Source organism: Eschrichtius robustus, chromosome 5 (genome assembly GCF_028021215.1).
Source record: "Eschrichtius robustus isolate mEscRob2 chromosome 5, mEscRob2.pri, whole genome shotgun sequence".
NCBI classification, from domain to species: Eukaryota; Metazoa; Chordata; class Mammalia; order Artiodactyla; family Eschrichtiidae; genus Eschrichtius; species Eschrichtius robustus.
The window spans coordinates 196,978-220,477 of NC_090828.1; the positions used below are offsets into that span (position 1 = coordinate 196,978).

A 23,500-nucleotide genomic window follows, 5' to 3' on the forward strand; every position below is an offset into this window, starting at 1 on the left:
CCACCCCGCCCTGACAGCCTGTGCTGAACAGGTCCGAGCGTCCCGTCCAGGGATCCAGAAGCCATCGAGGGAAGGAGACCCTGCGGGGACTGGGACCCAGGTGTTGGCCCGTGTGCCCACCTCGCCCTCCCACCTCACACCTTCAGCTCAGCCCGAGTGCCATGTGGCTGCTTCTTCCTAACTTTTATTTTATCGGAGTGTAACACACGTACAGAAAAGCGCCTGGAACACACACGGTCAGCTCAGGGGATGACCACGGCGTGAGCTGCCACGACACCACAACTCACGGCAGGAGACAGAACACGGAAGCAGGGGGCGTCCAAGGCGGCCGGGGGCTTGCTGGGGGGACAGGGAGGTCACTTGGCTCGCTGCCCAGGCGGCCCTGCTGGGGGATGAAGTGGGGACCAACGAGAGGCGCCACACTTCACACCCGCGGGGAGTGGTCAGGGCTGAACTTGTACAGGTACATTATCCAGAGGATGCAGACGGTCATGGAGACCCAGATCCAGACTTCTTCGTAGGGGTCAAAGCAGAAGCCTTCGGCCCAGCAGAAGTCCTCCTCCCAGTAGGACCCAGGGCAGGACTTGCCCGCCCTGGGCCCCGGCTGCCTCTGCTTCTTGGAAAAGCCATGAGCGGCAAGGCCATTGCTTTGAGGGCCACTGGCATCGTTGCCAGAGCCCTTGCTCTGAATGATACTGAGGACGGAGAAGGGGATAGTGACGGAGCCCTCGCTGATGGGGACGGGGCCACCGGCATTGGTCCCTGGAAGGGGCTCACGGCCAGCGGTGGCAGGGCCGCTGCCGCCATCCTCCTTCCCTTTGCCTTCGGTGACGCCAGCAGAGGAAGCCCCGCCTTTGCCCTTGTCGGCGAAGATGAAAGGGAAGGTGAGAGAGCCGTAGATGAGGTCAAAGGGGTCCTCGCCTTCAAGGACCACATCGGTCAAGGAAGAGGGGAAGGTGACGGAGCCCTCCCCGTTGTTCATGAGGCCGATGATGTAGGTCATTGGCCGCAGGCCGTTTCCCTCGGTGACTTCAATGATGGGACCGCTGCTGCCGAACGCGGGGCCCCAGCCGTCGTCTGCATCTTCGTCTTCATTTTCATCTTCATCAGGGTCGGAGACGCAGCCGTGGCCTTTGTAGATGAAGCCCGTCATCTCCTTGGTGCCGCTGACGAGGAGGCCTTTGCCGTGGAAGACGGGGGCTTTGATGTTCACCGGGAAGCGTTTGCCTTTGGACGTGGCCTTGGAACTGGTGGGCAGGTAGAGGGAGCCCCTGCCGACGATGAGCGGCCCGGCGGGGTCGGCCACGGGCCCCTTGTCCTTGCGCACAAGGGAGAAGGGGACAGTGACGATCTCCTCATCCTCGCCGAAGAAGTCCCTGCCCTCGGAGAGGGGGTTCTTGATGAAGTCGGCCACGGAGAGGGGGACCGTGATGGAGTTGGGGGTGTAGCCCCTGGAGCGGTCCACCACAAGCCCGCAGCCAAGCGTGCGCAGCTGTTGGCTGGCGGTGGGGGCGTCCACGTTGCTGCCGCCATACAGGGTGAACCTGCCCTTGATGGTGCTGGGGCTCTTGACCTCGGGCCCCCAGGCGGGGTCCGGGGGCTTCTGGAAGAAGCAGACCCCCAGGTGGCAGGCCTCACAGTGCTCGCCGAAGCAGATCTCGGGGCACTGGTCAGAGCCTGGGCCCTCCCCGTAGCACTTCTGCACGACGAACTGCACCAGCTTGCTGAGGAAGAGCCGCACGTTGAGCAGGCTGACCTGGCAGGCGGCCCCGGCCGGCGGGCACAGCCGGCACCGCTGGGCCCAGATGCGCATCTTCACCAGCCCCTGCCGGGCATCCTCGTCCCACCACAGGTGGAAGAGGATGTGCACGTGGGCCGAGGACCAGCCCCACTGGCAGCGGCCACACTGGAGCCTGGGGAGGAGAGAGGGGGTGAGCGGGGCCGGGGTGGCCCTCCCCCGGGCCCAGCGGAACTCAGGACCCCAGCCCATGTGTGCACATCCCTCGCTGCACCCACAACCCGAAAAGCCGAAGCAAACGCCTTTCGTCCGTTTGGCACCAAGACGCCCTCAGCGGCAAAGCCCGGACTGCCACGTGCAGGGCCACGTCTGCGCTTGCTGCTGCTGGTCTGTTGCCTGCTGACCTGGGTCTCAACTGCCCGAGGAGACGTCCCCAGGACAGTGAGGGAAGGAAGAGCATCTGTGATGCCCAGTGCGGGGGCGGGGGGCTGCAGAAAGGACCTGGGGAGCCCATCCCACGGGAGAGAGGCGATGGGGAGGCTGGGGGTGGGCAGAGAAGCGTGAGGAGAGCGGTGAGGGGCTGGGACCCCAGGATGCCGGGGTGGCCCTGCGCTCGCTTGCGGGCACCACTCCCTGGGCGGCGGGTTTGGCCCTCACACGGTGACGATGCTGCCCTGTGTGCTTCTGTCTCCAGACCGTCAGGTCACAGGTGAGTGACCCTCTGCCCCGTCCACCGGAACTTCCCCTGACGGTGGGCGTGTCCCCACTGCGCCCCTGCATGCAGCCTCCAGCCACACGTGGCCGGGGAGCACCTGGACACGGATGGTGCCCTAGGGACTGGACGTCCTCCTCTATCTGTTAAGTAATGAGTGCGTCGTGGCTGCACGTGGCCAGTGGCTGCACGTGGAGAGGTGGGTCTGCCCGAGTGACCATCCCACCAGCTGGCATTTCGGTCCATGGAAACGGAAAATGAATGTGCGCTCAGGGTCCTCGTCCCACCTGTGTAGAGCGGCTCCTCCACGGGGCTGTGGGAACAGTACCGGGTTGGAAGGGGCCCCTCAGATGCACCGAAGGCTGTTACTTCCTGACACCCGGGAAAGCCGGCATCCCACCGCACACCTGACTCCAGGGGTTTCGGACGCTGGGGAACTGGGGCGTCCGTGTCAAAGGGTAGCTGCCTGCAGGGTCCACACGGTGACTGGTCTGCGAGGCCCCCTCTCCCCCCAGCCCCCTCCCAGCTGGCCCCTGGGGGACCAGGCTGCCTGGCTGGGCAGGGCCCCCGCAGGTCTGGCCCGTCCTGGCTGCTCTGACGGCAGCTGTCATCACGATGAGGAAGGGCGAGGCTCACGTGGTGATCCGTGGTCCCCGGGGCTCGTGAGTCAGCCCCCACTCAGCCACAGCCCAGGCCGGGGACATCCTCCTTCCTCTGGGGCCCGTGCTCCCTTCTTCCGTCCCCTCAGGCCTCTGTGCAGTGCAGGGCCGGGCGCTGACCGGGTGCCTGCCCACCCCCTGCGCCCGCTGTCAGCGCTGCCATGGCAACGAGGAGGTGCTGCAGTGAACAAGCAAAGTCCTCCACGCGGGGGCAGCACCACCACGCCAGCCACCCCTTGGCAGGGCCCCGACGGGCCTGGCGGTGCCGGCACTGCCAGGCAGGGTCTCAGCTCGCCTGTGCTGAAAGGCAATGAAGAGACTGCTCCCCCAACACCCGCACTTCCCGGAAGGGAGGAGCAACACCCGGCCCACCCACCCACCTGTTGGGTGCCAAGGCCAGGCAGACACATGCCCCCCCTCCCCCCCCCCCCCTCACCGGCCAGGCCACACCCAGCCTAGCCAAGTGGTTAAGTAGCCTCGGCCCTTCCCTCCCAGGACCCCACAGGAGACCCCACTCTCAGCCGCACCTCGAGAGCCCCCGCAGCCGGTACTGGAAACCGCTGCTGTCCAGGTGCCCTGGGGCCAGGTTCTCCTCGGGGACCAGCTCCCAGGTGTCCTGGGGCTTCCTCTTGGCCATCAGCTGGGCCAAGGTGCTGGCCCACACATCCACGCCGTCCATGCTGGCGCTGGGCTCCGCAGTGCGGTCTGAGGGCTGCGCTGGCTCCGGCTCCTAGCGAGCGCCCACCCGCCTCCGGCACCGACCAATTGCCGCCTTGACAACCGTCTCGTCTCCATAGCAACCGGATTTGTCTCAGAGAAATGAGAAATAGCCCTTTTTTTCTGATCCTTTCGCGTATTTTTTATTACGCAAGCAGTGGATTTTCATTTTAGGAAAAATCAGAAACAGATAAATAAAAAGGACAAACTACAATATGATAAAAATCGCCCATAGTCATCGAGGTGCTGACATCCACGTGTTTTTCGGTGCCTATGCACGTATACATTTCCATATTATTTTTCACAAATAGGAAATCCTACTAAACATATTATCCTAAGGCCTGCTTCTTTTACCCACAGCATAGCATGGACGGTGATACCCATTCTTCTAAATATCTGATATTTTCCAGTCTGTGGCTGGGGCATAATCTACCTGCCCGGCCTCTGTCCTTGAACACAGTGCTAAGTCTTTGCCATTACAAACAAAGCTTGAGGAACTTTATTGAACATGTATCGTTGCGAATTTTCCCATGTCTTTTCTTTCTTTTTCTTTTTCTTTTTTTTTTTTTTTTTTGGTGTTTGTTTGTTTGCTTGTTTGTTCAGCTGTGCCACGCAGCTTACGGGATCTTAGTTCCCTGAGCAGGGATGGAACCCTCACCGCCTGCAATGGAAGTGCGGAGTCCTAACCACTGGACGGCCAGGGAAGTCCCTCCCATGACGTTTCCTTTCTTCACACTTTTTATTGGCTAGAAATGTACATTTACGTAAAAATGCCTTAAAGGTAATGCACAACTTCACAAATTACTCTAAAGTCTTAGCTCAGGACCCGAAGGAGCCAGCCCCCCAAAGCTGTCTGCGTGCCCCCTACCCGCCGCCAGCACGCCCCTCCCAGCAGAGGCACCGGCGCTGGTACCCCTGGAAGCTCCACCTGGGATGCGGCCTGTTTGGGGGCTTTGCGCCTCCCCTCAGAGGAAGCCCCGCCTCGCGTCCTGTGCGCATGCGTCTGGCTCCCCTCCTGACCGCGGGCCAGCTTCACCCCATGCGTGTCCAGTACTTGGTGACGGTGAGATGGCGACATGGCTCGAGGAAAGAACCAGCCGAGGGTCGAGGGTCGAGCAGAGCCGGGAGGGGCCTGAGCCCGGGGCGGCGGGGGGAGGGCTCAAGCGAGCTCCCAGGGGAGGCCGCCCTCGGTGACCGTGGGGAGGCGGCGCCCAGCGCCCTGTCCACTGGGCAGTGTGGCTCCAAGACCCCGCCGAGGAGCTGGCCGGTCCAGTGCCAAGGAAGCGGGTTTCTCCGTGGGCCCAAGGCCGTGCAACGGCGGCTCGTGTTGACGAGAGGAAAAGGCTCTGAGCAAGTGAAACAGGGACGTCTGCTGGCAGGGACAGTGCTCAGCGGCCAGCAAAACCCCCGGCGCCCGCGGGTGGTGGGAAAGGATGCTCCCCCAGGCCGTTTGGCAGCTCCCAGGACAGAGCGGGCCTCATCCGGACCCCCTCCCGGAATGAGGGTCATGGACTCTGCCCCTGGGCCGCTGGGCCCCCACCTTCGCCCTGGGCAGGCGGCAGTGCCCGCAGCAGCGAGCTGCCTGCTCTGTGTCCCCTGCCGAGGGCTACGGCACCTCCCGGGCGGCCGGCTCCAGGTTCGAGAATCGCTGCGTTCGCCCCTGCTGGGAGCGGGCCTCGCGGGCCTTTCCTGCAGCCTGTTCACGCCCAGAGCCACCTAGAAATTCCAAGGCGCAAACGTAGCATAGCCTTCGCCCCCAGTGAATGCTCTGCCCACGGCCTATTCACCTCCTTGTGGCCCTCCTCCCTGTATTCACCTGTCTCGTGACTCTGCCTCTGTACCCTGCATGCTGAGCAGTTTCTTCTCATTTTTCTCCCAGTTCCTTGATTCTTTCCTTGTCTGTGTCCAGACTACAGCTGATCCTGTCAAGTGACTTGTTCATTTCTCAAACTTCCTTTTGGCTCTCTTTCAACTGGGTGACATCTTTCTTCCTTGCAGCTAAGTGTGACAATGGGATAGAACAGGAAATTACTGGGATGTGCTTTGGGGAAGGTTCCATAATATGGGACCAGGTAACCAGGGAAAGTCCTACTTTTCCCATTCCACTTTCACCTTCTCAGTTCATCAGTGCAGAGGTGATGGCTGGCACTCCTGCAGCCACCTTAGACCATGAGGTGAACTTGCAGATGGAAACCACATGCTGAGACCCTGAATCCTGGATGGCAGTTGGAGTCGCAATACCACTTCAGGGTCGCCTACCTCTGGATTTCTTCTTCAAGAGAGAAATAAACTTCTAGCAGCCATTTTCTGGGAGTTTTTTGGTTATCACCCAGCCAATCGTAGCAATTCTAAGGTCCTGAATTTTGCTGGTCAGTGTGTGTATGGGGGCACCCATGCAGTCCTGTCACGTGCCCGTGCAGGGGGCTGAGGGGGTGGCTGTAGCCCTAGCCCAAGGAGCCCCCACCGAGCTCTCCCTCTCTGGTAGCCCCTCCAGGCACAGTGGCCCCGGCTGTGCCTGCACCGTGCTGGGTGTTGGCACCCTCGCTCTGCCCATACCAGACCACAGCCCTGTACACCAGGCCACCCTGCAGGCCCCACTGCTCCAAGACCACCAACTGTCTCTGACTCTGGAGGAGAGTCTTGGAATCATGACTCACCACCCCCCGCCCTGGAAAATAACCTTTGGGTGACAAGACGGACCCTTTCAAAATGGAAGGAGCCTGTCGCCTCCAACCCTTCTCAGGACCTCCTCAGTCTGTCCCAGAGCCTGTTCCAAAGGCCCAGGTGCAGACCCCGGGGAAGTCAGCCTCCACATACCTCTATCCGTCTGCCCATTTATCTGCTCCCCAAACCCACGAGCCAAGCCCCCTGCAAAAACTACTTACAGGGTCAGCTAACAAATTCTTCAACCATAAATATCCCCTCCTTTTGACCAGAGAAACGATGGGTGAAGCAAAACGCACGCACCACTCCGTACGTGATTCCTGGGTTGTGAGGCGCGTCCTGGAACCGTGGGTCCGGCTGTGTGACTGTGCAGCCCGTAGGTGGGGTGGGAGAAGCCCTTCCTCGGAGCAGGTGCAAGGATGCTGGCATCTCTAAGGACAGGCTCTAAGAACAAGGCTCGTAGCCACGCCCTCTGCCCCTACGCTGCCCTCCGCCCTCTGCCCTCCACCTTCTGACCTATGACAGCCTCCCTGGGGCACTGACGACCCCAGGCCGGGGTGGGATGGGTGTGGAGAGCAGTGTCAGGAAACAGGTACCATTTCTACATGATCGCCCCCCGAGGGAGACGCTGAGGCCCCTCTCCCCGTGGACACTCTCTGGCCTCCTCACTCACACTCACCTCCCTGATCAGAGGGCAGGGGCAGCCCTCACACTGGGGGCCTCCAGGTGGAGCGTGTGAAAGCAGACCCTCCGCAGCCCAGGTGAGACACGAGGACAGTCTCCTGCAGGAGTGTCTGTCCCCCTCTTGGCCTGGCTGGTTCCCCTGAAGCCCCTCACTGCGACACTGGACCAGGGAACTGCCCCATTTGGGCCGGGGGTGGGGAGGGGGAGGGTGGCAGAGGCAGGACTGCCCAGCAGGGAGGCATCAAGCCTGGCAGCCAGGTCAGGGTCAAGGGGTCGCGGGGTCCAGCATGAGGCCAGCCGGCCGACTGGCTTTGCTCTGTCAACAGGGCCCCACCCTGTGTGTCTGGGCACGAGAGGTTGAGACAGACAGGCAGACAGACAGACAAGAAGAGAGACTCGGGCAGAAGCGTGGTGCTCAGCCCGTGCTGGGCTCACCTCAGCCCCCCAGACCTCAGCAGAGGGGGTGCAGCTCCAGGAACATGGGCCACTCCCCGAACCCCAGGCCGTGTGGCCCCCCGGGAGGCCCGAGCCCCAGCACGCCGTCAAGGTGTGCGTCCAGGGCCTGCAGGCAGCAGGAGGGGGTCCTGGCCAGCAGCTGGGGCAGCAGCCCCCGTCCAGCCGGTTCTGTTCCTAAAGGCGCTTCCCACCGTCCCAAGTTCCAACATCCAGCCCGGCTGCTGCCAAGCGAGGGGCCGGCACCTCCACCAGGTCCCGGAAGGAGCCGTGACATCGGGCAACGGAGGGGACGCAGGCGGGGGGGCACCTTCTGAGTAAGCCGGCACAGGCTGGGCAGAGGGGACCCCGGCCCTCCAAGTTGAGGACAGCCTGCCCAGAGGGCAGTGGCTCTTGCACGTCCACCCAGGTCAGTCTGGCACCAGAGACCGCGGGGCAGCACCTCAGCTGCCTGGGCGAGCAGCCAGCAAGGAGCGTGAATGACACCCAGTGGGAGAGGCCAGGGAAGTGTTCACACATGTGCACTACACACACATGAACACACACCCGTAAACACACACATACCTACACACTATACACCCACAAACACACCACACACATATATACACATATACAAATACCAACCCATGTATGAGCACGTGCACACACATGAACAGGTACCCACGAACACACACCACACACAAAACACACATAAACATATGAACACCTATACAGGCATGAACACACACTATACACACACCTGCACATGAATACACACACATGCCTGCACACCTACGCACACACATACACATGAACACATACACCCAAACACACACTTTAGGAAATTTAAAATATAAATTTGCATTTAAACTCCAAACAGCATTCTAGAAAGTTTAGAAATGAGGGGGTAAGAAATCTTCTGGGACCCCACCACCTTAACAAACAAGCCAACTATTATTCTTGTGTACAATAAATGGTGGAAATATTTTGTCCCTATTTTTTTTTTTTTAATTTTTATTTATTTATTTTTGGCTGTGTTGGGCCTTCGTTTCTGTGCGAGGGCTTCCTCCAGTTGCGGCAAGCGGGGGCCACTCCTCATCGCGGTGCGCGGGCCTCTCACCATCGCGGCCTCTCCCGTTGCGGAGCACAGGCTCCAGACGCGCAGGCTCTGTAGTTGTGGCTCACGGGCCCAGTTGCTCCGCGGCATGTGGGATCCTCCCAGACCAGGGCTCGAACCCGTGTCTCCTGCATTGGCAGGCGGATTCTCAACCACTGCGCCACCAGGGAAGCCCCCCTATTTTTTAATTTGATTCTTAAATTAGGCAGATAAATTAGGCGCTCTTTTTTAACTTCTGGGAAATGCTTCAGAAACAGGATAGAGCAGAAAGTTTGTATTTGCAAACACTATTAACCATTTCCTGTTCCAACCTCAGACTAGCTGTGAATCCACCGCCCTCCCGGGCTGGGGGACATCGTTTCCACTGTGCACCTCCCAGTCTGGGTCAGAGGTCACCGACACCACCACCCTCCAGCCCCTCAGAAGCAGTTTCAGGATGACCCTCCTGCTTCCTGTGTTTCTCCTGTGAATGGAAACTTCCCTCCGGCTCTGGTGGTGCCTCAGGAGCACGGGAATCCCCTCTCCCCCACTCTCCCTCCGCTCCTGTGCGGCTGTGCGTGTCACCTCGGCCGGCACACCTGGAAACTCTAGGGCCCCTCTTCTCCAGGCAGAAGGGTGGGTGGCCCGAGTAGGGAAACTTCCCCAGGCTCCTAAAAGCCAGACCCTGCGTCCTCAGTGCCCGCTTTGCTGAGAACCTTCTGGGCCATTCGCTTCCTTCCTGCTGGTCCCTGGGCTTCTGCAGTTGGTCGGGCAGGAAGCAGCCGGCAGCCTGATGGACTGGGTAGAGGTGGGGTGCCCCGCAGACACAGAACACACACCCCGCGGCACCTTGCACCCAGACACCCACGGATCCCAGGACCAAAGCTGCTGCTCACCCAGGCCCTGCACATGGGGTCCTCCCAGCAGGACCACCCCAAACTGGATCCGCCCAGCGGACCTCAGCAGAGAAGAGCCAAGTGTGCCACCTGCCACGGAGCACATGCGGGCACAGCGACCATCCCAGTGGAGACAAACGCATGCGTGGACCACTGTCCGTGGGATCGTGCAGCATGAGAGACCCACCCCGCGGGCCACTGCCGGGCCATCCCACTGTACTTTGTAGAGACAAAAGTATATGCTGGAGAATGGACCAGTGGATGCAGGGTGAGAGCGGAAGGGAGATGGGTGTGGCTCAAAGAGGCACAGGGTGTCCCGTGGTGACAGACCTTGGCATCATCTCAGAGGGCTGGATGCCAGGGCTGTCACGTGCCTACATCGTACAGCACTAAACACACACGAGTGAACTAAGACAAGGCCCTCTGCGCTCCTTGGCTGGGCCGTACCCATGGCAGCATCCTGGCTGTAATAGCAGATGGCAGTTGTGCAAAGTGTTATCACTGAGAGAGACTCGGCCCCATGTGCAGGGCCAGCTCTGTTATCCTCACAGCTGGGAGCACACCTGCAATCACCTCGATGACAATAACACACAGCTTTCATCACTGGAAAGCCCACTGAACTGGGGGCCCCTGTTGCCTCTGATGACCAGGTCCAGTGCCTGGTCATGTGAGAGGGTAATACGTGGGACCAGGGGAACGGAGGGAGGCCCTGGCTGGGACCTCGGCTGGAATCTCCCAAACCTGAAGGGGTGAAATCAGGACGCAGGACAGAAAGGACAGGGGACACAGAAGGGAGACAGATGGAGCCCTGACCTTCCCTCTGCCCTCCTCCCAGGGAGCCTGTTCTGTCCCTAAGGAAGGATGGTGAGGGAGGGGGACGGGTAGGCACGGTGTGTGTGGTGGGCACGGTGTGTGTGGTGGGCACGGTGTGTGTGGTGGGGACGGTGTGTGTGGTGGGGATGGTGTGTGTGGTGTGACAGTGTGTGTGGTGACAGTTTGTGTGTTTGGGCGGGACAGTGTGTGGTGCGGACAGCATGTGTTTGGATGGGGGTGTTTGGGGTATAGTGAGCTGATAAGCTCGGGGGGAGCTGACTTTGGGGGGACAGCACCCCAGAGGCTCTGGGACTCCTCCCCCTTCCTCACTTGCCTGAGCCCCTCCCTGGCTCTGACCCGGTTGCCCTGCTGGTCCTGCCGACCCCAGGCCATGTGCACCCCCTCCCCACCTCCACGGTCTCTGGGCCCCTTTCAGCCTCCTGAGTCTGGGTCCCCCACCGAGCCCCCAGCCCCAAGGGTGTCAGCGGGTCAGGGGTTAAGAGTCCGGAGGGAGGGGAAAATCAGGAGGGGAGAGGAAGGGAAGGGGGCGTGAGAGGGAAAGAGGAAGTCGAGGGGGAGAAGGGGGAGGGACGGAGGGAGATGGAGGGAGGTGGGCGGGTGAGGAGGGGCCCTGCATCGCCCTTTGTGGACACAGTCTGAGCTCTCGCAGATGGAATTGAGGTGAGGGGTGGTGAGGAGACCCCCCCAGGGTCTGACAGCACCTCCCATCCCAGAGCACACCCCCACCCTCCAGCCCAGCCTCCTCCAGCCCTGGTCCTCCGAGGAGAGCTGAGTCCCCCGGCACAGAGCCTCAGGGCCCCAGTGTGAGTGCCACGTGCCTCACGGACACAGGGGTCAGCAGGGAGCAGAGTGCTGGGTGCCTGGCGGCCCTGGGCTGACAGGAACCCCCCCAGGGCTCCAGCCCCCCGAGGGGAGGCCACAGGGGAGGGTTTGCCAGGAGATGCCTGTCTGCATGGGGTGTCACACGGGGCAGCTGCGGGCCACACTCTCCCAGACCAGCCACCAGAGCCGTCTGGCCAGCTTCCCCCCACGCTCCACGCTAGGAGCGCACCTGGCCGGCAGGGACCCCTCCCACGCTCCAGGCCGTGCCCTGCCGGGGCCCCAGCAGCTGAGGCTCGGGGAGCGGCCCTCCGTCTGCCGCCGAAGCCTCCTCCGCCCAGCGCCTCGCCTGAGACATCATCTCTGATGCTCTTTTTCCACCGTTTCAGCTTTCTTTAATGTTTTCCCTTCACAGCGAACCCTGAGTGTCTCAGAGCCGGAGCTGAACACCAGCTGTCAGGCGGTTTCTGTCTCTGTCATCTTAGCTGGTGAGACCTACACATTGCGCCACTAATATCAGCAGTTTCATTTTTCCTGTTTTCCATTCATTAGAACAAAATGCTTAGAGCGAAATGAGGTGAATAATCCAATCACTTCACAAATGTTCGGGCTGTGAGGGGGCCCCGGACCCCAGGACCTCCCCCAGCCTGAGGCAAGTCAGTCCTGGAAGGTGAGGTCTGCATTACCGGTCAAGCCCCAGCACTGGAGGAGGTCAGGAAGCTGCTGATAGTGGAAAGATCTGGAAACGCAGCCGCCCCCAGCCTGGGGCCTCCTGAAAGCTGGCCCCGGAAGCCCCTGAAGGCTTCCTGAAGGGGGTTGGTGCTGGGCCCCGACGCCCCTCAGCACAGGGCTGGCAGGGCCACCATGGGGGCAGGGAGGGGCCCAGGGCCCCGGGTAGGACAAGAGGGAAAGGGTCTCAGGTGGGCCTGGAGGAAAGGCCCCAGACCCTCACTGCCCACTGGGGCAGCAGTGTGCCCGCTGCCCACAGCCCGTCGGGTGGCGGGGGCGGGCAGCAGAGGCCTGGCCCAGCAGTGGCAGAGTGCGGTGCTTCAAACACTGTGGCTCCAGGGACCTGAGCCCGGAGAGGGCAGAGGGACGGCTGGGGAAGGGGAGGAGAGAAGACTCTGCACCCCCTCCCAGCGGACCCACAGCCTCCGGAAGAGTCAACAACAAATAAAGAGACAAGAAGTGCCCGGGATGGAGGCGCCCCTCCCCCTCCACCTGCCTCTGTCTCTCTGTTTCTCTCTCCCTCTCTCTCATCTCTATCTCTGCGCAGAGCATTTCTCTCCCTCCCACCAACTCCCTGCCCAAGTGGAGGAGGAGGAAGAGGGGGCAGGGGCTTGGGGCGTGGCCCTCCCACCTGACCTGGGACACTTTCCTTTCCTCCTGCACTTCTGCAAGCAGTAGAGGAGACAGCATGCCGGGCGGGCTGGTGCTCCGGGCATGGGGACCCCGCGGGCACTGTGGCCACTCGTCTGGGCCGTGCTGCAGCTGGGCTGGCAGCCAGGATGGCTCCTAGGTATGTGGGTCGGGGCTGGGTGGCGAGGGGTCAGGCTGGGCAAAGACCTCCAGTTCTCAGTCTCTGGCGGGGGGGAGGGGGGAGGTTGGGAACCAGGCCCCTGAGGCCCAGCACGGCCCCTGGCAGGGCGCTGTGTGGCTTTGGGCAGGTGAAGGGCCCTCTCTGGGCTCCGGCTCCTCACCCACTCCCCTCACCTGGTGGTGAGTCCCTTCCTTGCTCATGAGCAGGCAGGAGTATCCCAGCTCTTCCTGGGAGTCCCGAGGGACGGGCAAGCTCTTGCCCCTCTCTGTAGGATGAAAGGGCTGGGCCGCCAGAGCCCCAAACCTCGGCCCCGCTTGTGTTTTCCTGGGGGGAAGGAACTGACTGGTTCCATGAGGGCACAGGCTGGGTGGCCTGGAGATGTTTCTCCGATTATGTCAAAAGTGTAAGAGCTCCAGTAAAGACCCACCCCGTCGTGGGCCTGGGATGAGCCCCACCTGGGCCTCTGGACGAGATGGCCTGGAGCACAGCGCCCGGGCACATCCGGGAGCGTCCACAGCAGGTTCTGGAGAGGCGCCCTGGCCCCAAGGCCCTCAGTACAGGCTGCCCCCTAGGCAGGCCCGGCAGGCCCGTGGCCAGAGCGGTGGTCAGGGAGAGGCCCCTCCTGGCTGCCCTGCCCTCAGCCACTGCGCCCGGTGCTGCCCTGATGGGAAGGGGTCCCCAGCCAGACCCAGGGCCTGTCCTCTAGACCTCGCTGGGCTCAGGGGTCAAGGGCCCTAGAAGGGCCAAGCCGAGGTGGGGCTGCCCTGACCCCCACTGGCTGCCAATCCGGGATTCTGTGCCCAGAGGCCCTCAGCTGTCTCGGCCCAGCCGGGCCTGCTCAGCACCTGCTCAGCGCCCAGGTCGCCCTGCTTTTTCCCCTCACCTGGCCTCGCTCTCAGGATGGACGGAGGAAACTCACGGCTGCAGTCAGTGGTCCAAGAGCCTGTGGCCAAAAGGTGCCCCGTGGGGAGGCTTGGGGAGCCCAGGCACGGCGTGGGGGTGGAGACGGGGTGCGTGTCATCCCGGGAGGAGGAACCAAGGCCCGGGGGTTGGGGGGCGCTGTGACTTACCCTCGGCCGCCCACTCCCCACCAGGGCCCCTTCCCAAAGCAGGGGAAGATCAAAACGTGAAAGGGGCCGGCCTTGAGTTCCAACTGAAGCCGACACTGGTGAGCTTTGTGCCCTCAGGCAGGTCCCTTAACCTCTCTGAGCTGCGGTTTTCCCCCCTGCAGTTTGGTGATAATAATGCCTGCTTTATAGCGTCATGAGAATTCGATCTTATAAGAACTGTCTGGCCCAGCCTATGACACATTTTTTTAAGTCAGATATGTGTTATTTTTTTCAACTTACAGACTTGAAAAATATTTGAAAGATACAGAAAAGTTACAAAAACACAGCAGTGAACACCCTCACCCAGAGTCTCCGATTGGTAACCCTGGCACACTGGCTTTCTGTGTTAGTTGGCTGGGGCTTCGGTAACAAATGCCCCACACTGGGCGGGCGGCTGGAACCACAGAAGCTTATGGGCCGGCAGTTCTGGAAGCTGGAAGTCGGACCTCGGTGTCGCGGGGTCCCTTCCTCCCGAGGCTGCGAGCGAGAGGTGGTTCCAGGCCCCTCCCAGCTGCGGGCGGTGGTGGCGATGCTTGGTGTCCCTCGGCCTGTGGACACGTCACCCCAGCTCTGCTCCGTGTCACACGGCGTCCTCCCGTGTGCAGGGCTGTCCACGTGTCCCCTTTTCCCCAGTAAGGACACGGTCATGTCGGCTTAGGGGCCACCAACCCCACACCTCATCTCAACGGATGACATCAGCAAAGACCCTGTTTCCAATAAGGTCACATTGCGGGGTGCTGCTGAACGCGGGGATTTGGGGGCCGGTGCAGCCCACAGCCCTCTCCATCCGCGCACCGCTGGTCACCTAAGCGTTAGTCACAGACTCTCCTAACGCCCGGGACGGTGGCTGATGCAGTCCCATAGATCAGATGCCCTGGCGTCCCGAGCCTGCCCTCTGGCTGGACTCTTTCCCTGATGGAGCCGAGTCCAGAACCTCGGCTTCATCTGGACGCCACTGTCCTCAGCTTCCTCTGACCTACAGCAGGCATTTTTGTTTGTTTGTTTGTTTTTAATCAAACCTCAATTTTATTTTAGATATGGAAATCCTTAGAATTAGGATTTTTTGAGGTGTAATCGGCATAGCATTATATTAGTTTCAGGTATACAGTGTATTTGTATTTGTATATATTCCAAAATGATCACCACGATAAGCCCAACCAATATCATCACCATATACAGTTACCAGATTTTTTTCTTGTGAAAAGAACTGTCAAGATCCACTTTCCTAGCTACTTTCAAATACGCAACACAGAATTATTAACTCTAGTCACCATGCCGCACATCACACCCCAAGGACTTACTTATTTTATACCTGGAAGTTTGTACCTTTTGACCACCTTCACCCATTTCCCCAGCCCCTACCTCTGGAAACTGCCGATCTGTTTTCTATATCCATGAGCTCGGTTTTTGTCTTGTTTTGTTTTTTGGGTTTTTTTTAGATTCCACATATAAGTGAAATCATACGGTATTTGTCTTTCTCTGCCTGACTTACTTCACTAAGTATAATATTCCCTAGGTCCATCCAAGTTGTCTCAAGTGGCAAGATTTCATTCTTTTTTATGGCTGAGTAGTATTCCATTGTATATACACCACATCTTCTTTATCCGTTCCTCTGTCGATGGGCACTGAGGTTGCTTCCATAGCTCGGCAATTGTAAATAGTGCTGCAGTGAACATTGGGGTGTATATATCTTTTTAAGTTCGTGTTTTCATTTTTTTCAGATAAATACTAAGAAGTGAAATTGCTGGATCACATGGTAGTTCTATGTTTAGTTTTTAAGGAACCTCCGTACTGTTCCAACAGCGGCTGTGTCAGTTTCCATTCCCTTTTCTCCACATCCTCTTCACCACTTGTTATCTCTAGACTTCTTGACGATGCCATTCTGATGGGTGTGAGGTGATACCTCATTGTGGTTTTTACTTGCATTTCCCTGATGATTAGTGACGTTGAGCATCTATCTTTTCATGCGTCTGTTGGCCGTCAGCACGTCTTCTTTGGAAAAATGTCTCTTTGGGTCCTCTGCCCACTTTTTAATCAGATTCTTTTTTTGCTATTAAGTTGTAAGAGTTTTTTGTATACTTTGGATATCAACCCCTTATCAGATATATGATTTGCAAGTGTTTTCTCCCATTCACTATGCTGCCTTTTCATGGTGTCCTTTTTTGATGGTGTCCTTTGCTGTGCAGAAGCTTTTTAGCTTGATGTAGCCCCACCTGTCTATTTCTGCTTTTGTTGCCCGTGCTGGCATTCCTGAAGGAGCCAGGCCAGGTGTGCAAGCACCTGCCACCTGGGTGTGTCTGTTGTTTGTTTGTGGGAGGTCATAGACATGATGGTCCTTCTTGGGGCACCCATCGGAGACCCCACGACGGGGTCGCTCCCTCTGGGTCCACTGCAAAGTATTGGGGAAAGGTGCTCTTTTCCCTTCGGGATGAATCAGAGACCCGAGGTAGGGACCCAGCAGTCCGCTGGGCAATGCTTTCAGCACCCACTGACAGGTGTTGCCTAAATCAGGTGTTAGATGGTAGTTGTGAAATGTGGTCTCTGAGGCCACCCTGAGCCCGTGCCAGGCCTCCCTCCATGGGAGCCCCGGGCTGGTGCCACCTCGACACTCACACTCCATCCCACACCCAGGCACCCCCCCAGGGTCTCTCCCTCCGGACCCTGCTGGGGCTCAGCGGCTCTCTCCTCAACCCACTCCTCAAACAGAAAAACAGGCCTGGAGACCCCTCACTGACATTCCATTATTACATAAATAGACAATATTTAAATTTTCAATCACTCAAACAACATAAGAAAAGATTCATAGACATTCATACCGCAGGGATAAAGCGAGTGAGACCCCAGGACTCGGGAGGAAGCTCTGCTATCAGCCTCCCAGGCCAAGGCTGATGTAAAGGGATGCATGTGTCCCAGGCCGGCCCCCCAGCAGCTGCATTCAGCCCCTGCCTCTGCCCACACTGTGAGGATCCAGGGGGGGCGGGGGGGCCGGGACAGGCATCCAGGTAGGGCTGTGCTGGGGGAGGGGTCTGAGGGGCAGCAGGGAGGCCATGGGGTCCAGAGGGAGCAGGGCCTGGAGAGCCCCTGGGAGGGACCTGGAGTTCCCAGGGCCTGAGCGGGACGGGGAGGCCGTGTAGAGAACCAGGCCAGGGACCCAGGCAGCCCAGGGTCCCAGCTGCTCAGGTCCAGATTCTGTGAGAGTCCCCACAAAGAGCAAGCAGGTAGACAAGAGACTCAAATGGCCACCAGTTCAGGCTGGCGGATGGGGGTGATGGTGAGGGCCTGCACTGAAGACGAGCAGGGCCGCCGTCCACGCAGGGCTCGTCAGCGAAGGTCCCCGCAGGCGCTCACGGGGGCCCTGCTGGAGGGGCCTGTGCAGGAAGGGGGGCTCCCCAGGGGGCTCACTCGAGGCCTTGGCAGGTGGGAAAGGGGCAGTGGCGTGGACACAGGACGGGTGGGAGCACAGTCTGGGGGGCACCACCCAGAACAGGGGCTCCTGGGGTACCTGTGAGGCGTCCTGGGTTTCCGGACCCAGACGCGGGCTCGCTGCAGGTGGGAGCCCGGGGGTGGGGGGCGCCCAAGGGCCTTGTGCAGAGCAGGGCTCTCGCATCCGGTGCACCATCGCCACCACGCGACTTTGACCAAATCTGTGTCCAGCTTGTACCGAAGCGGCGGCAGGGCGGTGGCGGGGGAGCAGAGGCGGGCCCCGCGGGGCCGTGGGCCTGGCTGAGAGGGGCGGCCCGGCCGCCCGCAGGCCTCCTCGGCCTTCCCGCTGCCCCCGCCCCTCTTTGCCAGTGGGACAGGCCCTCCACAGAGATGCGAGGACAACCGCCCACCCTGCACAGAGCTGCCCCTCCACAGGGCCCGGGGGATCCCCCCGCCTGGAGGAGCGGGCAGGGGGCTGAGGGGAGCTGGCCGCAGACCCGGAGCTGGGTCTGGGGGGGGCAGCCTCTAGGCCTGCCGCTGTGTGCAAATCAGGGGCCACTGCGCAAGCTCCCAGCATGAGCCGTCCGCAGGGGCTAAAGCACCGAGTTGTGGGTTTGGCCACGTGTGGGTCCCACCCGGGGCCCCTCCCTGCGACACGGGTCATCACGTCAGCCCGGACTCCATGGGGGGTGCGGCTGGGCATCTCCTGGGAGGGGCTGCCCCTCCCCCAACCCCCCAGCCAGCGAGCTGGGTGTGAGGGCGTGCACACCCATGCGTGCGCGTGCCAGCGTGAGCTGCGTGTGTGTGTCGGCGAGGTGGGCCCCTGCACGTGGCGGGGCGTCCCCAGGTGGGGCCTGGCAGGCGACGGCTGGCCTTGTTTGGGGGCCTGCAGGCAGAGCCCAGGCTCGTCCACGCGAGGGGCGATGGCCCGGCTGGCCTCTGAGCACCAGTCCCCAGTCGTGGCAGAAGACACGGAGGGCCTCCTGCTGCCCAGTCAGCAGTGCCCACGGGGGGAGCGGAGGGGGGGCTCCCAGCTCCGAGCTGGTCCTGAGATGGAGCCTGCCGGGGCTGGGTTCTCCGTGGGACGCCCCCACCAGCCCAGCCCGGCCTCCCGGTTACCCTCCCCCTCCCCCAGCGCAGAGCAGGCAGGACCAGTATGCCGGGTCTGGGAGCGTGGGGGTCAGGCCTGCGGGGACTGGCAACTGGGACTCAAGGAGGGAGGGGGGTGAAGGCCCTTAAACCACCACGCGGGGGAGAAACGAGGGCCTGGAGGTCAGAGCCAGATCGCAGCCCTGGCCCCAGGTCTCAGTAGCGTCAAAGGACAAAGTCCCACCACGGGGTGGCCCGTGAGAGGTGAGCACCCCGTCCCTGGGGGCGTGCAAGGCTCCGTGGCAGAAGCACTGCACAACCTGCCCATCAGACGGGCCTTGGGAAAGTGGGAGGGGAGGGTCTGGTGGGCTGTCCCCATACCCCTTCCGCACGCCCGCCCACCGCTCCTCTCTCCACCCCTCAGATGCCCCCAGCAGGCCCTGGAGCCCCCTCACCTTCTCCCCGGCCCGGCTCACTGTGCCCGAGGGGGCGAACGCCACCTTCACCTGCAGCTTCTCCAGCAAGCCCGAGCACTTCGTCCTCAACTGGTACCGCATGAGCCCCAGCAACCAGACGGACAAGCTGGCCGCCTTCCCCGAGGACCGCAGCCAGCCTGGCCGGGACCGGCGTTTCCACGTCACGCCGCTGCCCGGCGGGCGACGCTTCCACATGAGCATCATGGCCGCCCAGCGCAATGACAGCGGCGTCTACTTCTGTGGGGCCATCTACCTGCCCCCCAAGACGCAGATCAACGAGAGCCGGCCTGCGGAGCTCACGGTGACAGGTGCGGGCGTCGGAGACCCGAGCGCAGGGGCGGGGGCCCCCGAGGGCCGGGGTGGGCCCCCGAAGGCTGGGGTGGGCCCCCGAGGGCCGGGGTGAGCAGGGCAGGGTCTGGGCAGCCAGCAGGAGCAGCCTCAGCCATGGGGCATAGTGGGCAGGGGTTGCCAGGCTCCGTTCCAGGGCTCTGTCCCACACCCAGGACCACGGCGACCCATGGCGCTGGCTCTCCATGACTGGAAGCACCCCCAGACCCACTTGTCCTTGAGGGAGGGGGCCGGTGGCGGGCGCCTCTCAGGATGAGCTCGTGCTCGGAAGCTCTGCCGGGGTGCAGGCCTGGGCGAGACTGGTCAGTGCAGGTCTAGGACTGGCAGAGGGCAGGGCCCTGGGTCCCCGGCTCTGACTCCTGTCCTGTTGCCCCTGCAGAGGGAGTCCTGGAGCTGCCCACAGAGCGCCCCAGCCCCCCACCCAGGCCCGAAGGCCAGTTGCAGGGCCTGGTCACCGGCATCACAAGCGCCCTGCTGGGGGTTCTGCTGCTGCTGCTGCTGACCTGGGTCCTGGCGGCCGTCTTCCTCTGGGCCACTCGAGGTAATGCCCCGCCGGTCCCCACAGGCGCAGCCCACAGTCTCCCTCCCTTCACCCCTCCCCTACTCCTACCCTCTCCGTGTCCCCCCACAAGGAGGAGCCAGACTGGGCTTCCCAGGGTCTGGGGTCCCCTCACAACCCCAGCAGTGCCCCTCCCCTGTGCCTGCTCTCAGGAGGGGTCTGAGGGAGGGGAGTGGGGAGGGCAGCCCCCCGCAAGGCTGAGTCACCCCAGGCTGCACCTCAGGCTGCAGGACACTGAAAGCTCTTCTAACCGCTGGGCGCCCGAGGTGACAGCCACAGCCACTGCAGGCCTGGAGCCCCCGGCTCCGCCCCACCGCCTGGAGACCGCTGAGGACACCCCACCCCCTGCGCGGGGTAGGGGTGCAGCCCAGCTGACAGCAAAGCCCCTGTGGGAGGTCATCTCTCCAGGGAATCGCTCTTCCCGCCCTCAAATATTTTTGAGAACGTGCGGGGATCATTGATGATGCGCCCGCTGTGTGCGCTGCGGCAGCCGAGCGGGCGCTGGGCCGCACGTGAGGCCTGGAAGCCAGGCGGGCCTCTGGGGCCCAGACAACCCAGGTCCCAACCGGACCCTCAGGAGGCGAGCGGGGCGGGCGGCGAGCCTGGTGCCCTTCCCAGGGACCCCTGAGACCCCACGCCACGACAGCAGGGCCTCGGGGCTCCCTGACTCGTGTGCTTCTCTGCAGAGGGCTGCGCGCGCAGGAGCGAAGACCAGCCTCCGGTGAGCGTCCTTCCCTTGGCGGTGCCGTCGCCGCGGCCGCACCTCCCTGGGGGGCGGGGCGACTGCCCGGGGTGGGCGGCCTCAGAGCAGCCACGCCCCTCGCCCGCCGCCGCTGCGTGTCCGAGGTTGGGTGGCCAGCCCTGCCCTGCTCTGCGCGCGCGTGCGAGTGTGGGGGGGGGTGTGTGCGCGTGCGCACGTGTCAGCCCCTCGGAGACCGACGAGCCGTCCCTCCCTCTCTCCCCAAGAAGGAGGGCTCCCCCGCCGGGCCTGCGTGCACCGTGGACTACGGGGAGCTGGACTTCCAGTGGCGAGAGGAGACCCCGGATCCCCCGGCCCCCTGTGTCCCTGAGCAGACCGAGTACGCCACCATCGTCTTCCCGGGCAGGCCGGGCTCCCCAGGCCGCAGGGCTTCCGCAGACAGCCCGCAGGGGCCCCGGCCTCTGAGAACTGAGGACGGACACTGCTCCTGGCCCCTCTGACCGCCTTCCTCGGCTGGCCCGAGTCCTTCAGACCCTCCGCCAAGAGCCGGGGTGGACAGTTTCCCTGGAAGAGCACAGAGTGGTAGGGCCGCCCAGGAGGTGACCGCCTGTCCAAGGGTGACCGCGCCCACCCCTGCCAGCACCTGCCAGCCCTGCCCGGCTCTATGGGCAGGGGAAGGAGCCTCACCCCGGACTCCAGACCCAGTCTCAGGCTGAGCTGGCCAGAGCCTCCCTCCTACACACGCCAGCTGCCTCCCAGGAGGGCCTGGTGCCTGGACGTAGGGGCCCGCGGGTCCTGGTTGGAGACTCCGCCTTGGAGCAGGCCTGGTAGGTCCAGCACGGATCCCCTGAGGGGCACACGGGGAAATGCACGAGGTCAGGGCTCCCCTGGGGCCTCGTGCTCCCCCAGGCCTGGAAGAGAGCTCCTGGCGGTGGTGGGGCCCCTCCACCCTCACGTGTGCCCAGGCCCGTCATGCAGCCCAGGAAACAGGCAATGAAGGGAGCTGGCGGAGCTGGAGTCACCCCGCCGAGGCCATCCTGGGGGCCCTGGTGTCCACCGTGTATCCCCACTTCTCCTTGGCGCCCATTCACGGTGCTACTTAAAGGGGCCTCCGCCGGGCTCCCTCCAGGGCAGTGGGGCAGGTGCGGGGCCCCCTCAGCAGGGACCCCTCCGACGGAGCCGCCACTCCCCGTGGCCTGCACACACACGTCCGGGGCAGCGTGGCCGGGGCAGCTGGGTGTGGGGGACTCGGAGGCACGTGTCCCATCTAGGGGTCCACACACGCTTCCTTGCTCTGTTACACTGTAATTAAAGAGTGATGAAAGCTCTAAGAAAGGCGCCGAGTTTTCCTCCTCACTCGTTGGACACCGGCCTGAGGAAGGAGGACGCACCAGCCTGCCCGGCCTGGCCCTCCAAGGCCCCTCCTCTCCGTCCCCACCACACTCACGCCCACAGCCTGAAACCCCTCTGACTTCAGGGGGCCACCGGGCACCGCCCCCCCAGAAGCCCTTTCCAGGCTCCACGCCCCCGGGTCCTGTAGCCCCCTGCCCCCGAACCTGGCACAGGATGTCCCCAACTGAGCAGCTGTGCCTGAATGTGCTGCCCCAGCCCCACGTGTCCCCACACCAGGCCGGCGAGGGGATGGAGCGGGTAGGCGAGCGAGTGGGCTGCCGCATGCTATGAGTGAGCAGGTGCCAGGCTGCTGGGGGGCTGGCATCTGTGGGGAAACCCAGTCCCTTCCCCTCTGCAAACTGGATGATGGTTCAGTCCCCCAGGGAGGGGATGCACTGCCACCACACAGGTCATCGGCTCTTGTCCCTGACTACCATGACAGACACCCCCAACCTTGCCCCCCACAGCGAGCCTCGCCCAAACCCGCAGGTGCCAGGAGCACAGCGGCCCCCACCAGCTCCTCAGCCCTTGAGCCCACACCCTGTGCCTGCCATCCTGGAGACTGTCCCAGGTAGAGGGAGAGTCACCGGGTCTGGGACACTGGAGGGAACACTGCTGGTGAATCTTGCAGACGACGTGGGCTTTTGTGCCTGGAAAACCCAGGAGGTTCTGTGGGGAAACTGCTATGGCAACAGGAAAATCTAGTCCAGGAGGAGCTGTAAAATTAACATCCAGAAATAAATGGCTTCCGTACATCCAACGGTGACCACTTAGAAGAAAAAGTGATAGCGAATATTCCGCCTATGACAGCAACAGAAAAGATTGCGTGTCCAAGACGTAGATTTAGTGAGAAAAGCACGAACCCGCAGGAGGAGAGCAGAGCACAGGCGTGGCCTGATGTTCTGGGCCGGATGCCTCGAGCCATCGACACGTCAGTTCTTCCTAATTCTACAAATGTAATACAATCCCAGTAAAAACCCACATTTCTGCAACCGTAAAGTTCATCTGGAAAAATAAACAGGCAAGTAACAGCCAAGAAAACCAGGAAAGGAAAGTGAAAGAAGAGCAGCTTTATCAGATCTAATACTGATGATCATTAAAACAGTGGCGTTAGCACATGAAAAGGCAGGAATAGAGCCAATGAGTGGGGAACCATAGACTTTTTCTAGGTGGTGCTGGGACAGCACAGCTATTTGGAAAGTAGAGTATAGTAAGGTAGACACGTCCCTCCTACCCTGTGCTTGCATCGATCCCAACCCTATGAGACACAGGAGAAAAATCTACCAGAACTTCACAGGGAGGGCAGGGATGCCGGCTCACCCTAGGTGCCATGGAAGAGAAGATGGGGAAATTCAACTGTGTAAATTGGGGAAAACCCTGTAGCACAGCAGAAACATCAGCACGAGCAGACTGGGGAAAGTATTTGCAATATCGCGCAGAAGGCCAATGCTCCAATTAGAGAAAGGTCTAAAATCGGGGAGACAGCAAGGTCAAAGTTGCAATGGAAAAGCGAGCCAGAGAAATGACGGACTGTTCACGCACATGCCTCCCACATGTTATATGTACACATATGCACACATATCCCTTAAACAGGGAAAGGATGCTTATTTTCA

At 61.5% G+C, this 23,500-nt stretch overlaps 2 protein-coding genes across 2 annotated transcripts; one reads left to right on the plus strand and one right to left on the minus strand.

The window, feature by feature from the left end:
• Positions 1-297: 297 nt before the first annotated feature.
• Positions 298-3,797, minus strand: RTP5 (receptor transporter protein 5 (putative)). The gene is made up of 2 exons (XM_068543655.1): positions 3,637-3,797; positions 298-1,913 (listed from the first exon to the last, which is right to left on the minus strand). The coding sequence occupies exons 1-2, from the start codon at positions 3,786-3,788 to the stop codon at positions 425-427; spliced, it is 1,641 nt and encodes a 546-aa protein (XP_068399756.1). The 5' UTR covers positions 3,789-3,797; the 3' UTR covers positions 298-424.
• Positions 3,798-12,694: 8,897 nt separating this feature from the next.
• PDCD1 (programmed cell death 1) lies at positions 12,695-21,745 on the plus strand. The gene is made up of 4 exons (XM_068543656.1): positions 12,695-12,770; positions 18,837-19,196; positions 19,616-19,791; positions 20,720-21,745. Exons 1-4 carry the CDS (start codon positions 12,695-12,697, stop codon positions 20,993-20,995), a joined length of 888 nt encoding a protein of 295 aa, XP_068399757.1. The 3' UTR covers positions 20,996-21,745.
• Positions 21,746-23,500: the final 1,755 nt, after the last annotated feature.

Excerpts from the sequence above, each read along its gene's own strand:
- RTP5 (XM_068543655.1), bottom strand. The coding sequence starts at position 3,788 with ATGGACGGCGTGGATGTGTGGGCCAGCACCTTGGCCCAGCTGATGGCC. Across the intron at positions 1,914-3,636 it reads CGGCTGCGGGGGCTCTCGAG|GCTCCAGTGTGGCCGCTGCC; the intron begins GTGCGGCTGAGA and ends TCTCCTCCCCAG.
- PDCD1 (XM_068543656.1), top strand. The coding sequence starts at position 12,695 with ATGGGGACCCCGCGGGCACTGTGGCCACTCGTCTGGGCCGTGCTGCAG. Across the intron at positions 12,771-18,836 it reads GCAGCCAGGATGGCTCCTAG|ATGCCCCCAGCAGGCCCTGG; the intron begins GTATGTGGGTCG and ends TCCACCCCTCAG. Across the intron at positions 19,197-19,615 it reads TGCGGAGCTCACGGTGACAG|AGGGAGTCCTGGAGCTGCCC; the intron begins GTGCGGGCGTCG and ends TTGCCCCTGCAG.